Source organism: Schistocerca cancellata, chromosome 2 (genome assembly GCF_023864275.1).
Source record: "Schistocerca cancellata isolate TAMUIC-IGC-003103 chromosome 2, iqSchCanc2.1, whole genome shotgun sequence".
In the NCBI taxonomy this organism is placed as follows: domain Eukaryota; kingdom Metazoa; phylum Arthropoda; class Insecta; order Orthoptera; family Acrididae; genus Schistocerca; species Schistocerca cancellata.
This window is the reverse complement of record NC_064627.1, coordinates 316,400,311-316,417,441: the sequence shown is the minus strand read 5'-3', so window position 1 is coordinate 316,417,441 and position 17,131 is coordinate 316,400,311. Positions and strand designations below refer to the sequence as shown.

Genomic DNA, 17,131 nt, shown 5'->3' with positions numbered 1-17,131 from the left:
TCAAGCAAGTGCAACTTGCACACACATCTGCAGTCTCAGAGAGCTGAAACTATAGTAGTGTAGTTTCAGCTCTCCAAGTCCAAGTTGTACTTGCTTGAGTGTGTGTGTGTGCACATGTGTGTATGTGTATCTACTGCTGACAAAGGCCTTAATGGCCAAAAGCTATGATTGTGTGAATCTCTTTATTGTGCCTATCACAGCTCAGCATCTCCGCTATATGGTGAGTGGCAACTTTCTTTTTCTCATATTGTAAGAATGATATTTGAAAGAGAGACTAAATGACTATAATCATACTATTTGATTCAGCCATTTAATCTATAAGAGGGACAGTGCATTGCTTAGTAACCCTCCCGGATGCACAAAAGTTTGAAAATTACAGAGGTAACAGGTAACTTAACAAAAACAGTTCAACAGAAAATAATAACAGGAATAGAGAATTGCTTCACAAAACAGCACTTCAGAGAAGAGATGCAAAAGAACAGTTGGAGGAGGGGAGTAAGAAGAAGAATGGTAGATATGAGGAAAGGAAACAAAGTAGGTAGAAAGGAATTTAGGAAGAAAGAGAAATATCTAAATAGCCATCATTCTCAGTGGAAGGTGGTACACAGAAAAGCAGAAGGATTAGCAAGAGTATTTTTAAAGTGACATGGAAACAAATAATTCAGTTTTAATCAGTATGAATTGTGATAGAAACACGAAAAGAACTGTATAATACAATTTGGCTAATATGTGCAGCCGAATGGAGGGAATTGATTGTGCTATATTGCATTTAAATAAGAAAAAAAAATAAGAACAACATAAAGATTAGAAATAAGGTAAACTTAATGGAGTAATTCTTAAAGAATCAAAGATTCCCTCTCATGCAACTTCTAATGTAGAGCAATAGAGAAACAAAGAAAGCAATAAGGCAAAGACATAATCATTCAATAGTACAGGGTGTGAGGAATGCATACTTTCTAAAAGATGAACAACTGACAAAATTCAATGAAAGAAACATATATTTCACTTCTTGGTTCTGAATTTGACCCACATCATGTTTGGTTTTGCACTGGCTTTGTAGTAAGAGAATTATAGTTTTCTCCCATGACTTGTTTCTGTTATTGGCAGTAGATGCATAAATTAATTGCTTAATGGGAATTCTGCAAAAATAAATATTTGGTCCTAGGTTAGCACTGGGAATTTTTGCAGTACATTTTGTGGAATTACCTCTGACACTGCTTTGCACTTGTGAAAAATTCCAAGCTGTACAGTCATTTGAACTTTATAGCAGTAGTAGTCCTTCCTGTAAATGATTGGGTTGAGCTAGTTTTCATGTCAAAGCAAGGCAAGGATTAACTCAAATAATCAACTAATTATCAGGCACTATTAATGATGCTATAATTAGCTCTTATTTGTAGCTTTATGTGCTTTTGTAATTATGAAGGTATTTACTTAAACTGCTATAATTAGCTCTTATTTGTAGCTTTATGTGCTTTTGTAATTATGAAGGTATTTACTGAAACTAATTTGGAATAATGTTTTTCATTTTTGAAGCTGATGAACTTCCTCTTACCAGTAATCACAATTATCCTTTACATTTGACACATTTGCTTCAAGTTTAGTTTTGAATTTATTTTCAAGATGTGAGTTACTTACTTAAAAAAATTGGCAGATAATTTCAGTTGTTGATTGAGGAAAATATGTCAGGCTGATTATTCTCAGTACTAGCCAGGATGTAAATAAATTACTTTCAAATATTAATACTTCCGTACAATACCTGTGACACCCATTTTCTATCTTACAGTTTTCTCCTTCATCTTTCTTATTAGTTTTGTTGTATATGTTAATAGTGTTGTAGCTCTTAAGAAAAATTCTATTAAAAAATCATATGCATTAGAATAGATTACTGATTACCACAGACAGGTAGGACTGAGCAGTGGGCAGGCATATTAAAAGTAGACTGTTTGGTATTAGTGTTCAGACAAAGTCCTTCGTCAGGTCAAGAAGAAAAACACAAACATACTCAAAACCTCACACACATATGGCCACTGTCACATCTGGGCAAAGCAATCTCTGTCATCTGAGTTTGGAGGCACAAAAGAGGCATGGTGTGAGTTGTGAGTGTGGGGGTTAGCAGGGTGTGGGTGGGGGAAATGCTCTTTGTGGGAGAGTACAGGGATGTGGCATCATGGAAAAAAGGGAGAGGAGAGAAGCAGAGAAGGGGAAAGGGTTATGTAAAATCTGGATTATTTTCTAGCAGTGCCAGATTTTCTAAATTGCACCTGTGGAAACTCCCATTGCAACATTACCTTTATTTCTGTAACCTCCCTGGCCTTAGTTTTTGCTAGTCCCAGTCCCCCAGCTGCCTGTATCCCCCTTCTGGGTTCAGCCTTGCACATGCCTTTTATCCCTAAAGCAATCAGAGGTGACATGTGTGTGTGTGTGTGTGTGTGTGTGTGTGTGTGTGTGTGTTTCTTCCTCCCTTAAGAAAGAACTTTGTTCAAAAACTAACATCCAAGAGGTTACTTTTAAATGAGACTGTTTACTGCTTGATGCTTCCTAGCAAACTGCTCTAAATCAAATTATTATTCCACTCATGATTTACATTGTTAGACAAGAAAATTGTGTGTTATTAAAAAGTTTTGAGCTCCTGAGAACAGATAATTTATTAGTATCCTGAGCAATGAGCAGACTGTATTTACTTCTAGTACAAGGACTATTCTATGTGCTTTTGTCACTAATATCCTAAAGAAGAGAGACTTTTCTATTTTTCAAGTTAAATAAATTCATTCAATCTGTAACAAGTATGAGTCACCAGAATTTGAATACTGTTGGCATTTTTTTTTGCTTCAATGATTCATTGGAGTCAAACAAGATAACCTAAATGAAAATGTTTAAGATCCCTGATGTCTATAGTAAAACTAATGGCATAAATTGTATTCTGAATTGAATTAGGACGTCATCTCATGTCATTTCTCAAGAGAAACTTAGGTAATACTATATAAAATATGACACTTGCTTCCTATATATCCTTTTTGCAATGTTGTCTTGAATTCCCAAAAATATTTTGCCTCACATTGCACAGTTGACTGAAAATATAAGTACAATTGGTGATTTAATATTGCAAATTATTAAAAACGATAAACTGTTACCTGCCTTAGTAGTGTCACATTCTGCTCTCTTAACAATGATACAAATTTTACAAGGTTGTGCAAGGTTCACAGAAGCTCTAAGTTTAGAAGGTAGGAGATGAGGTACTGGCAGAACTGAAGCTGCGAGGATGGGTCATGCTTGGGTAGCTCAGTCAGAAGAGCACTTGTCCATGAAAGGCATAGGTCTTGAGTTTGAGTGTTGGTCTGGCACACAGGTTTAACCTACCAGGAAGTTTCAAATTTTACACTTTTCATCAAAAGGCGCATTGGAAGGTAGTAACTTCTTCTAACTCTTATAAATGAAACATGGAATAATATACTTCTTTACATATGTTGAGAGGGAGATGTGTGTGTGTGTGTGTGTGTGTGTGTGTGTGTGTGTGTGTGTGTACACACACTAATTTTCAGGGAAGGCATGAGTATGTTATGAGTAGTTGACCAAGGACATGATGCTTAAAGCCATTTGCAGTAGAACATCAAGAACCACTGTTTAATAAGTAACACAGATAATTTCTATGCAAGGAAATACATTGAGCAGGGTGTATCTGGCAGAAGAATTTTTAAGGAATGACTAGGTACTTCTTCAATACTTGACATGTTCCAAGAGACTCTTCAGGGGATACTAAATTCAAATGGAGTCCCAGAGAAACATGTGCATGTGAAACTCAAGAAGACATGTTCATCCCAAAAACTGTTATCCATGAACTACTGAATAACTGATCACAGACACAAAATCAGTTCAATAAATTTCAGTCATTTATTGACTGTACATACTGTTATGTGTTATCATCCTCTTTGAAGATGTACGTAGTTCCAACTGATTGTATTAACTATTGTAATTCACAGGTCTTATGGCAAAAGGATCTAAAGTTACAAAAGATGTATGTGATGTTGCACAGAGCTTCTAATGTGGCATAAAGATGAGTGGAATTAATGACTTTGTTCTTTTCCTAAAAAGATTATAATCAATCTACATTAAAGTAGTGGCTTTTAGCAGGATTAATTCCTCCCTTTTGCTGGATGGATCTGAAAGTCTTTTAATTGTGATCCCTAGAGCAGATGTGACTGGTTATTAATATAACTGCTACACTGAATAGATTGTGGCCAATTCTGTATTTGTATAGTGATACTTGACAAAAAGAAAAAAAAGAACTCTACATGTCTGTGATAAGTGCACATATTCTATTGTATTCACAAAGCTGCTTTTTGTGAATGGTTGCAAACAGAACAATGAAGATGTAGCAAATAACCTTCAAGAAATTTGAATACTGGTTTAAGACACTTTTTGAACCATTTACAAAATACATATCTGATACACTATTGCAGTATCTGTCATTTTATTTATATAAAGTTTGCATTTTTTTATGCTGTCCTTTTAGTACATGTTTCTTCAGACTAGTGAATTTTCCATCTTTGTTCAATGTATGAAGAAAATAACAGACATTCTCTCAAAAATATAAAGCATTATGGGTGTATTTATGTAAAATGTCACTTTCATTGTATGTTACTTAAGCAACCTGCAGAGTATACAGCACTTAAACTACATTGATACTATTGTGACAGTTACATTCAGGGATAGCACTGCAGCTTATTTCTGAACTATTCTTACAGGAACCCAGGTCAAAATGTTAATAATGTGTTTGTTTTGATATTCTACTTTAGTATTACTGTACAGCTATGAATGGATATTCAAGACCAAGAATAATCTGAATTTAAAGCATATTCACCATTACACACATTGATTGCATCATATATTGAATGACTGTATTTAAGATTTCCAAGAGAAATCAGTGATAGAAAATTAAGTACAATTTAGTGTGAAAGAGGTCGGTGGAGGTATTGCTAACACTGTGTAAGGAGGCTATAGATTTGTCACGTGTAGAGACTAATCTTGAATGTTGTGAGGTCTGTGCTGAAAAGTGGTTTACAGTTTTGATATTTCATCTACAATCTGTGAAGACTACATTGTGTTCTCTATACATTTCACTTGGAATTTCTTCTCTCCTTGATCACAGTGTGGGAAAAGCAACCATTCTACACAGGTATGCTAGATTCTATATGTAATATTGCAGAAGCTTATTAGTTATTGGCACACACTTGGAAATTAAATTCCTATTACATAACAAATCTAATCAATATTGTATCAAACACGGTCAGAAAATATGGACTTAACTAACTGTGCCTATAATATAAATATTGCGCAGTCTACAATTCAACATTGGTTTGATCTTAACTAATAGAAATAATACTTCAACAAAATTAAATTATCAAATGATTCACATACAAACTCATGCCACTAAGACAGTATATATCTTGAGCAGCAAATATATGAAGGCCCTATACCTGTTATGTCCATAGCCTCTTATAATATTTAGTCTTAAATGTTTCCTTACATGGAAAGGTAAGAGTCCAGGTACAGACATTCCTGCTACATTCACATCATCTGTTATCATTCTTACATAAATTGATAGATGCAAGAGAATGCACACATAAACTTATTGCAGACATTCTGTTGTGGTGCGCACTGGCAGAAGATCATATGAGAGGGGTCGTCCACCTGGCCGTTGCACTGTGAGCTGAACCACATAACTGCGACCTGGTTCTAGACCAGTGACTTCATGTGTGGTCACGTTACTCGCTCTGTAACAATTATTATCAGACAATGCAGTGATAGCTATTGTACAGAAGTAGTTGTATTATACTATAAGGAGGGACTAAAGAAAATACTTTTCTAATTATACAAGCAAGTGAGCTGAATTTATGTATCATTAAACTTTAGAAAATATGAAATGCCAAAGGACTAAAATTTGTATCTCTTACACACATTTAACTATGAACATTTTTTAGTAACCATTCATTCCATTTCTGTCTTACCAAGCACCATGCTCTGCAATCCAGTCATAAAATTTTTTCCCAGAATATTATGAGAATGAATCTCCTTGAAATATTGCAACTCTCTTCACTGAAAGCCCAATAACTTTGTAATGATTCAGTTTGTGGAAGCCAAGGTTTCAACTACTCCATGTATAGTGCAATGATAATCTACAACACATCCATACAGTATGTCTTTGCTTAATTATTTACACCAAAAGAACAAATCTGTTCACACAGAAAATGACTAACTTCCACAATTAGCATTCTCAGTGTGTACAGCCATGTCACAATTTGTGGCAATACTTTCAATCTGTTATTGCCCATGTGGCATTATAGCAGCAACATATTATCGTACCAGTGAGATGTACTACACATCACAGTTGAAATTAATACCAATTCAACATTATTGTCAGAATGAAAAGGTATCAATGTAGATCACAAAGAATGCAGTGATTTTTGAGTAGCAGTGCTAGATGCAGTCAGAAGGAGGTGTTGGCAAAGCTGTGAAAGTGGAGCACCATCATAGTGCCTAGTCATCATTTGTTGAACCAGAGTTTGTTGCCACCACCTGGTCAATATTTTTCTGTCTCCATCATGGTAGGTTGCAATGGCTTTCTGTGGTAGTTTCTCTTGTACTGATGAGTATAATAGTGGTATACCTTATTTGTTATCTTTAAGAAAACTACTGTAGCACTAGCTAAAAAATCTGTGTCAAAAAATTCTAAAACTTATTCTATTTACTTAATTTTGTCTTAATGATTGTTTTTCTGCTGCATCTGATTTCCCATTCTGTCTGCTGCTTCTGTGAATGGTTTAATCCAGACAGACAAAACTGTCTGTCCAACTTCATTTGGGTTTTTTAAAATTGTTTTCAAAACTGAGAGTGACAGGGAATTTTAGTGTTCCTGAATAAATGGACAAAAGGATTAATGTTGAGACTGGCACTTACAATTGAGTGCATAATTTGACAAAAAGTAAATCATTTTTAGTTTCATTCATGCCAAAAAACTGTGTAATTATTCAATTAGTTACACTCTCCTACATTTGCAATATGAGCTTCATAAAAGATAAAGTTTTGGCAAATGCTCTGACTGATGTAAAATCACTTGGTCACCAACATAATAATATTCTCTCACATACAGGGATGGATCATTTTTAAGGGCTAGCTGGCCCAGCTGCACCAGAAATTTTGTGATATAATTTAATTCTGTGTATTTTTTCAGTATTGTATCAAATAGTTTGAGCATGACATGATTTTGGTTTAGTAAGAGTGACAGAGACCAAAGGTAATAAGGCCTCAGTTGCTACTGCTCTGTCACAGAGATCTGATGTTACTCTGAGCTGCCAGTAGCCAGTCCAGGTCATGCTGCTACCCTCTTACATCCCTCCCAGCAATTATCTTTCCATAGTGATGAACCTGTTTTCCTTTCCCCACCACATACATTCAACATTGAGGACCAGAGTCAGGTGCTCATACTCCCTCCACAGCCTCATATCTCAAAACTGGAGTTGCAACAATGTGACCAAGCTGTTTCCCTTTCTCCACCTTGCCTCTTGCCATAGCACGGCTTAGGGCCTGCTGGATGTACCATCTGACACACACCACTCTTTCTCTGCACCCTAGCAAATACTGTAACCTCTCTCTGCTCCTCGCCCACCTGCATACTCATCTCATAGTCAGAGCCATACTGGGGTGATCTCACACCCATGACACAACTGTCGAAGCTCCATCTTTCATCATGAGCATCATAACTATGAGGCTAAGTTCCTTACATAAGATGGATTACTCCTAATATGCAATACCATATGTATCGTAAAACCTGACTGTCTTGCTTATAGGGCTCTATGTTTGATATTAGGGTAAATTAACCTTGCTGCCTTAGTAGCTGGTTCAGATTCACATATTTACTACGCAGTCTGACAATTTTGTGAACTTTCTCATGATGATTTTGTTGTGCTATTATTTGATGGGCAACATATTACATTCATGTGACAGACAGAGCAAGAGAAAACTGTGTCCACATCATCTATATATCATGCTTTTCCTCACATAAATTGCAGCTTCTACTGTGAAATCCATGAAAGTGTTTAAAACACATTATCCCCAGAAAGTAGGAATCTGGGAGGCAAATAACCCAAGTCAAGTAGCAGTCTTATTATTGATTGTGAAGTAATTTGAAGCAAGCCTCCTTGAGCCCAGTAACAATGCAAAATGCTACAAATGACTTCTGGCAAATGGGACACCTTCCATGTAACTGGCATATACTTAGAGATATACAAGATGTAAACAACAGAGAAATGTGAGTTCAATTAGTATCCAGCCAGCTCCCACAATCAGCAAGCCACATCAAGAACCACTTGATATACTAAAACCAGAACATTCTGAATCTGTTAAGTAGCTAACATTGTATCTACACAGGAAACGTTTGAAACAATTCAAAGAGATTACAGCTGCAGCAGAATCAAAGGAGACACAAGTGAAAGTTTTGCTCTGGAAAAAGAAAAAGAGAACGACATAGGGAACAATCTTCTACTTATTCATAGTCTGATACAAATTCAGTTGAAGACAATGCTTCAGAAATTCAGTCTGAAGAAGACGACACTGAATTCATATTCTGCAGTGGTCATTTCTCTTGCAACTAACATAGAGAAATGGACACAGTGCATCGAATGTTATCCTTTGGCTCCCAAAGAGAGTTAACTTGAAAATGAGCCTTTGTATGCTCCGAATGCACTTCTTTTGCACAAAAGATGAAGGAAATGTTGGAGATGCAGTAAGGAAGAAAATATTACCATTTTAAGGTTTACCTGTCTTTGTATTGGTTGAAGTGTTTTACCTGACTGTCTCACACAAAGACACCATTTCGGTTTTTATTCAAATTGACTTGTTTATGATTTTTCCAAAGCTGCTTGTGTTAACAGTTAATTGCCATGAATTGAGTAAATAAAATGTAAAGTACAATGATTTCAGGCACATTTCTGATTAACAAACATACACTTGTGTCAGATGTTGTATTATAATGGAATAATGTGAGATGATGAAAGTTTCACATCAGTGATGAGGCCAGTCTGAGCACCACCTACCATTAGCCTAATCAAGTGAGGCACAGAGGTAGTTAGTCTCTGGAAACATGTCTCTTTGTCCATGAGACTCTGCCATTCCCAGCTGTTCAACACCAGGTCCAGGATATAGTGTCAGCTGGTTTAAGTTCATGAAACACTTCATTTTGGTCCACAAATTTTCAATGAGATTCAAGTTCAGCTCTCAAACAGGCCAGTTGATCATTTGTGAAAACCACTGCTAAACAATTCGACTCATGTGAAATGGTGAGTGACCCTGCTGTACTGTATTGCTTCATTGGGATAGCACACTGAAACCATCATACTGGACAAGTGCCAGCAAGCTTTCTCTTGTGGCCTGCATATGCTGCGATATACTGGCAATAAATGACTGACTGTTGCATAGTCGTCTATGGTACAGTGTGTTTTCAAGTTTGCAATACCTTGGCTATGTTTGCGTTACACTTACAACAAATCAATAAACAATACAACGTAAATAAATGTTATCAAGGGGACACAAACATTAATTTCTTTCGTGGAGTTATAGATCCTCAGAATGCTGCTATACGGCTACCACAGATCTACATAGCACTTCTCTTATTTGTCTATTCAAGGCAGAAACATCTCAGTGTTTCAAACAGATAAAAGTAAATGTTATAGTATGTATATGAAACAATGTGCAGCAATTGTACATAATCACAGAAAATCCAGAATGTCTGTAAGCGAAATCATTACATTGAGAAGGGAACAAGTACAGTGCTAAAAGTGTGTTATATGTGACGCTGGAAGTGTAAGAAGGCGGTCTGATAAGTCTGGTAAATTTCCATGAAAGAATGGAACATTTATGTTGCACTTTCATTGTTGGTACGCTTGATTATTCCCAGGCCCGTATAGAGATTTTCAACTATGTACAGTGTACAGTTCATTGTTGACAGCTGTCTGAATTGGTCTGTGTGTGATGATAATGATTGAAAATGGTTCCTTGCTGTTATTTTCATCTGAATTGTTGGAATGCAGCACAAGTCAAAAGAGAATTGAATGAAATTCATGCAGACTCTACAGCATCATTGAAGCCTGTTTACTTTCAGATTAATGAATTTAAACGTGGTCGGAGAAGTACGGAAGATGAAGCATACTCCAGCCATCCAATTGAGGTCATCACAAAGGAAACCACTAACAAAATCTCAAGAGTGCCAAATGAAAATTCGTGAGATTGCTGAGACTAGGTATCTCAACTGAACGAGTGCATAATATCCTGCATGGAGAATTGGCTATGAAGAAGCTGTGTAAGAGGTGACGAGGAGTGCATCCGGCACAACATTTCAATGACTGGCAATGTTTCATCTCAATCTGCAAGACTTTTTGCACGGATTTGTGATTCTTGATGAAACTTGGAACCATTAGTACAAACCAGAGACAAAATAGCAGTCTAAACAATGACAAAGTCTGGTAAAAGAGCTCAGAAGAAAGCAAAGACCATTTTGGCAGCTTGTATGGCGATGGCCACCTTCTTTTGGGATTCCCAAGGAATAATCCTCACAGATTACTAGGAAAAATACAGAACCATAACGGGAGGCTACTGTGATTCATTGTTGGATTGTAGTCGACACACTAACCAGTTCAGATGGCTGTTAACAATGAACTGTACGCTCTACATACTTGAAATTCTCTCTATATGGTCCTTGGAATAATCAAGAATACCAACATGAAAGCGCAACAAAAATGTCTCACTCTTTCATGGAAATTTACCAGACTTACCAAGGTTGGCACTCAAGAAAGTGGTCATTCACTAGGCTAATACACCATCACACACATTAGCGTTAACAGTGGCAAAAGTGCGTGATTTGGCTTTGGACTGGATTGGTTCCTAATCTACCCTACTCATCACACTTGGCCACAAGTAACTTCTCTCTGTTCCCAAACTTGAAACTAAGGCTTGCTGGGAAGAAATTTTCATCAAATGAGGAAGTGATAGTTGCAGTCAACGAGTATTTTGCAGAGATTGACAGAATCCATTTTTCCAGTGGGATGGAAAGCCTGGAGGATAGCTAGACCAAGTGAATATCCCTCAAAGAAGACTGTGTCAAGAAATATGGGGAGTTATTTACGAAACAAACATTTTTTACCACACTTACCAAACCAAAGTTGTACACTCATGTTCAGAAAAAACAGCACCTTGAACGACTACAAATAGGACATCTTATTCACAGGACACATACATTAATATGTCCTTCAGAATGATTAGAATTTGAACCATATTGGCCCACGGGATCAAGGTCAACACTGATACCGCGGCGCAACACCACCAACCAGTAAAATGTGTCTACGTCTCTCGTTGTTTCTATAAACCGAAGGTAATGGATCAGTGTGACTTGAGCGGACGTACAGGATGCCTCAAAGACATATGTGCGAACCATACTGCCAAATCAGTGAGTTTGAAAGAAGGCACATTGTTGACAAGAGATTATGTGATGCACCCATTCGGGAAATTGCTGTTTGTGTGGGGCGAAGTGTTTTGGCAGGTCGCACCATCCAGACCACCCTCCGAGATGATCGACATCTCATCCTAATAGCATTGCAGGAGAGGTCTGCTTCCTCCTCAGCTTTGGCGCAACAATGGAACAGTGTACCACATCGTACGCTATCAGGGGTGACAGTCCATGCATGCATGTCTTCCACTAGTCCGCCTACCTTTTACGAATTTCCAGAAACATGCCAGATGACAACGGCATGTGGAACAGCGTCACTGAGGACAGGAATGGCATCAGATAGTGTTTCAGGACGAATGCAGGTTCTGTTTGTTTGAAAAAAAGGTGGCCACATTTTGTTTCACCACAGACAGGTAGGGTGGCATCACAGTGACTGCATTCACACCAGACATACTGGCACTAACTCAAGGCTTTATGGTGTTGGGTGCAATTGGGTGGAGCCACAAATCACACTTGGTGCGTGTCCAGGGCACTGTCACCAATGTGACCTAAGTGAATTACATCTTGCGACCTGTAGATGTACCCTTTCTGAACAACACCCCAAACGTCATTTTTCGGCAAGAGAACGCACGAGCACATGTTGCTGCATGAATTCTTGTTTTCTTGGTGCCACAGGGTGACAGCCTTTTGGTCTGGCCTACCGGATCACCAAACTTGATACCATTCGAAAATGTGTGGGATATGGTGAAACGATAGGTGCAACATTGTGACACAGTGGTGGCTGGCGCAGCCACCACAAATGAACTTTGGAACCAGGTGAACGCAGCATGGATGGCTATACCATAAATGCCATTCGCACCTCATATGTGTTGATGCCATCACTCATGGAACAAGTTGTCAGGGCCCATGGCGAACCCTGCATCTACTAGGCAACAGGACACACTCTGAACCGAGGTGACTGAAATGCTAATCATTTTTGTAGAACATAATAATGTACATATCCTGTTAATACGAACGTCGTTTTCTAGTCATTCGAAGTGTTCTGTTTTCTTTTTTTCTTTTTTTTTTTTTTCCTGAACATGAGCGTATATTGCATTGCCACTGGTGTGGGCTGTACACAACCGAAGGTATCTGAGCTTAATACATGTGAACAGTTTTGTTTTGTGGACTGTACATCTGTAACGTTAATAGTAATTACATACACCTGCATTATGTAACTGAGAGTCTGTAAAGTCAAATGACATTTACTTTGTGTCAGTTTAGACTTACTTTGTCTATAAACATAGTTTAAAAATTGTGTCCTTTAGTTCCTGTAGTTGCTGTATTCAATCGTCATCTTTCCTGACACCACATTGGCCAAGATAGTTCAAGAGAGGGAAGTGTGCCATCTGTCGGCAAGTCATGTAAACTTTACTCCGCATTAGTGATGGGCTAAACTGCGATTTTCCGATATCAGTGATTTCTGTGAATGCTACTTTTCAGTATCTGTTATTCTTAACTGTGATTTGTCGCAGTTAAGAGTCGCAGTTAAGGAACATAGGTCGTGTATCCCTCCGCCACTGCTATTTTTGCGATTTCTGCTACTTCCGCGATTTCTGCTACTTCTGCGATTTCTGTGGCTTCTGCTACTTCTGCGATTTCTGCTACTTCTGCGATTTCTGTGATTCCTGCGATTTCTGCGACTTACCACCGTATGAAAAAGTTACATCTGTCAACACAGAAAATTGCATCTCAACAAACCTGTCATTGGCAAGTATGTTTTACGTTTTTTCTTCCGTTGGCTTTAATTTTGTATTAAAGAAACAACTGTGAAAGTATTAATAGTGTAATTAATATGTAAGTAGCCGTACAGTACCGTAATAGTTCGTATTTAGAAAATGAATTCTAACATATTGTTATGTTCACAGGTACCTGAACTACATTTCAGTCACTCAGTAAAGTGATAACTCAAAATATCAATGTCAACAGATCTGAAGAAATTGCCACTGCGTCTTTAGACCGTTTTCGTCAGACAAGAGGTTAGTTTCTAAGCGTTTCGATGGACTTAATTACTTCAGTGAGATCGTTCTTGCAAATGTGATATTCATTATAGCAAATATTAGCAATCTACTCTGTCAATTATATTGCTAGTAATTAATGACAACAAAAATTGTTTAATAATCCTTGTGTTTTTGCAGACACAGTTCTGACTCTGATTACTGGTTGCTGTACGTATCTATCCACATCAAGGCTATTTTTGAGAGAGACTCGTGAAGATTCAAGACAGCTCTTAGAGGATTTGCAGTTTAAAAGTGAAATAAGTGTGTGAATGATTAAACTGTGTTTTATTGAAGTTGTTGTGCGATTTTAAAGGAATAATAAATGTCAAATACAGTGAGTGAATAATAAAAATCTCTTTTTCCACATGTTTAAGCCGTCCTATAGCCATAATTTTCCGCCACTTACTTATTGGTAAACACTTGTTGGAGAGTGACATGCCGCCCCCCCCCCCTTTCTCCACAATCTTGGTGTGACACTGACCTGTAACTTATCCCGAAGTCTACAATATGCATTTTGAGGCTGTTGATATAAAAGTGGGAAGTACAGATCTTCCAGTTAAATCAGGAATAGCTTAAGTGCATTACTTGAAAGTAACACAGGAAAAGCTTACTTATGTAGGTGGTAGTAGTGTCGGCGAAAAGTTCTTGTGTGTGAAGTTGCCATGTAGAACACCAGGTGTAAAACTTTTCTCCCGAGGCTTGAACTATGTCGGAACAAAAGTGAGGCATTCATATGACTGTTTTCATTTCTCTACACTTATACAGACGTCTGAGTTCTGCTGTGTTAACATTGCAAAGTCCTGTAGGCATGTGGAGTATTAACCAAAACTGTCATATTGGAAGCAGAATCAAACACATTTGTTACGTTACTTGATATTTTCAGGAGAAAAAGGCAATGTTGCTTCTTATTAATATAATACATTCAGAGTCACAGCAGTATTTGACCAACCATAACTGATGCTGAATGTGCATGTCGTCATATAATATGAAGGGCTTATTTCAATAGTGGTACAAGTCCATTACCTCCACTTTTCTGTCTATAATGCTTCTAAAATTACTGATCCAAACAAACATAAATAAAGGTTCATCTCTAGCAAGAAGCCATATGCTTGAATATTTCTGGTATCTCACATGCAGATTTGTCAGCGCTCATTTAACTTTACGACTCTGTATCTCAAAATGAACAAAAATGGACTTGTACCACTATTGAAATAAGCCCTTCATATGCACACACAGCACATCGATCACGTGAGGCGTAGTATGAACTTTGCTCAACAGATGGCAGTGCTAACTGCGCTTTTTAGTTGCTACTTGCGACTCTTAGTTGCGACTTGTCACTGAAATCGCAGAAAGCAGTGCTAAATTCGAGCAATAGATGGCTCACGTCTTTGAATATGAAATACTACTTGCGACTGCTAACTGTGACTGAAATCGCAGTTAGATTCTGTAAAGTTGCTACTGTGATATCTGTGACTTCTCAGTCACTGTGATTTCTAACAGATACGCGATTTCCTGCCCACCACTACTCCGCATCTTATTCCATTCCTAGAGGGGGCTGGGATCGCGCCACCATTTCCCTAAATGAGCGTGGGAAATCACCTAAAAACCACAGAGAGAATAACTTGTTCATCATCCAACGATTATTAATCTGTGCCGCGAATACAATCCAAGTCTATCTCATTTTCCTGTCTTCCTAGCTAGCGCACTGCTCGTCAACCAATATGGTTAAACAGTTTGTTTGTTGGAAAATGGCAGCCTTCTCTAAATCTCTGAGGCTTCAGCGCTCAGGAATCCTGCTGAAACATGAAGCGTTAACTGTTGGTCCACATGGTCTGGAGGCCGAGTGTAACTTTTGCAGAAACAAAGTGAGCAAATGAGACCTACTACTCGCTCTCGGCGGTGCTTAAAACCTCAGCTCCTGGAATCAATAGACGGCATACAAAAATGGCAAAAATTTGTATTGCCAACCTGACAGCAACATTTGCTGCAGTTATTGTCATACACAGCTGGGAAGCTAAGTTGCCAGCCATTAAGCCTCCTCCTAACGACCAACTCTACCTTGGAGGTGCATCTCCACAAGCGAAAATGTTGAAGTCCTACAAAGAATTGATTTTAATGGAAATTACCATCTTGGCAGTATTAGTAACTTTTTAATGGAACTATGTAATAACTGGCCAAAATCAGAGATACCTCTACACCTAAGTGCCATCACTATTTTTAAGTTATTTCTCATCATTCCCTTGCATCATAAATAAAACTGACATGGAAATTTCCCTGCTTCTTAATTAATGTAATTTCTGAATTAACTTTGAGAACTAAGCGCTTCATTTTCTTTAGTCTGTTAGTTCTATCACAATCCACTGAGGGCATTGTTTCTCACACAATGGACAACAATAGAGCAGTTTGCAGTTTCGTACCCTAGAGTGTACGTTAAAAACTTTGATCTTATGTATAAGACCTTTCCAACAATTACTGAAAAGTAATATGCTCCTAAAATTACGAGAGACTATTACCAATTTTTTTCTATGGCAATTATATGTAGTCACAGGAGCAAAGACGTACATGGCAAAATATACTATTTCAGAATGCTCTATAAAGTAAGTTATAATCCTCCTAGTATAACTTGGGCTATGACTTGTTCTTACATGCAATACGTAAGTGACACTAACGCATCCACTGTATGTTTCTCTCATTTCAGGTACTTGAAAATGACCTAAGATCGAACCGTCAGCTGAAGGCATTACAAAATAGTTCCCAAAAATACGCTAGATGGTTGAGGACTTACTGTGCACACTTTTCCCATATTATTTCTTGGTGTGCTGGATACTTGTTCGCCAGGAGGTAACTCATATTTTGTACAAGGTGATCAGAAACAGTCTGAAAAGCTTGTAACGGTACTGCAGTGTAGATAGTGCTGAGAAATAATTATTACAAAAAAACAAGTCGATACATTGCGCCATTTTCGTGTCAGTTAGCAATCAGGCCGTTGCGCTCGCAAAGTCAAGTGGCCCACCAGAGATGGTATTGCCAAATGGGTTCTTTCTTTGGTTACCTAAAACCATACAAGAGGACATGTAAGATGTCCGGATTTTACGGACCTCACATGAGCTTGATCCACAATGACAGTGCGATACAGTATATCCCCAGAAAATAATGAGTGTATTATATCAACAAAAAGCAATTGCAGTAATCTCATGTACCTAAAACTAACAAAAGAATATCTACCAATAAGGACAGGGGCATGCATAACTAAGTTAAAGTCAAATGCATTTTAGAGATGAACCTAGCAGGTGATTAATGGCATTGGAAAACCCCACTTAAGAAGAGAATGGCGAGCTTTAGCACAGAAAAAGATAAGTACAGAACAATAAATTGTCCCAATCAGCGTAAATATGGCCGGGACTGAGGGTAAGTGGCTGGACGGCTTTAACAGGGCTGGGTGGTGACCTGGAAAGAAAAATAAAATTCACCTCTAACAAAACGGGGATTGGCTGAAGACATACTGGGCGACGCAGATGTGACATGGTGGGGCGATCCCCATTACATAAAAGAATTTTGAGAACTAAAATTTCAAAAAATCTCTCTTGTCTCACGGCAG

The 17,131-nt window shown here is 37.8% G+C and overlaps 1 protein-coding gene across 1 annotated transcript in view; it reads right to left on the bottom strand.

Moving 5' to 3' along the window:
• Nucleotides 1–245: 245 nt before the first annotated feature.
• Nucleotides 246–17,131, bottom strand: part of LOC126153649 (protein NDNF) — a 390,376-nt gene continuing 373,490 nt past the window's right edge. Inside the window, exon 9 of the mRNA XM_049916085.1 lies at nucleotides 246–5,771. Within this exon, the coding sequence (XP_049772042.1) occupies nucleotides 5,627–5,771 (145 nt within the window). The 3' untranslated portion in view covers nucleotides 246–5,626. The remainder of the gene's footprint in view (nucleotides 5,772–17,131) is intronic.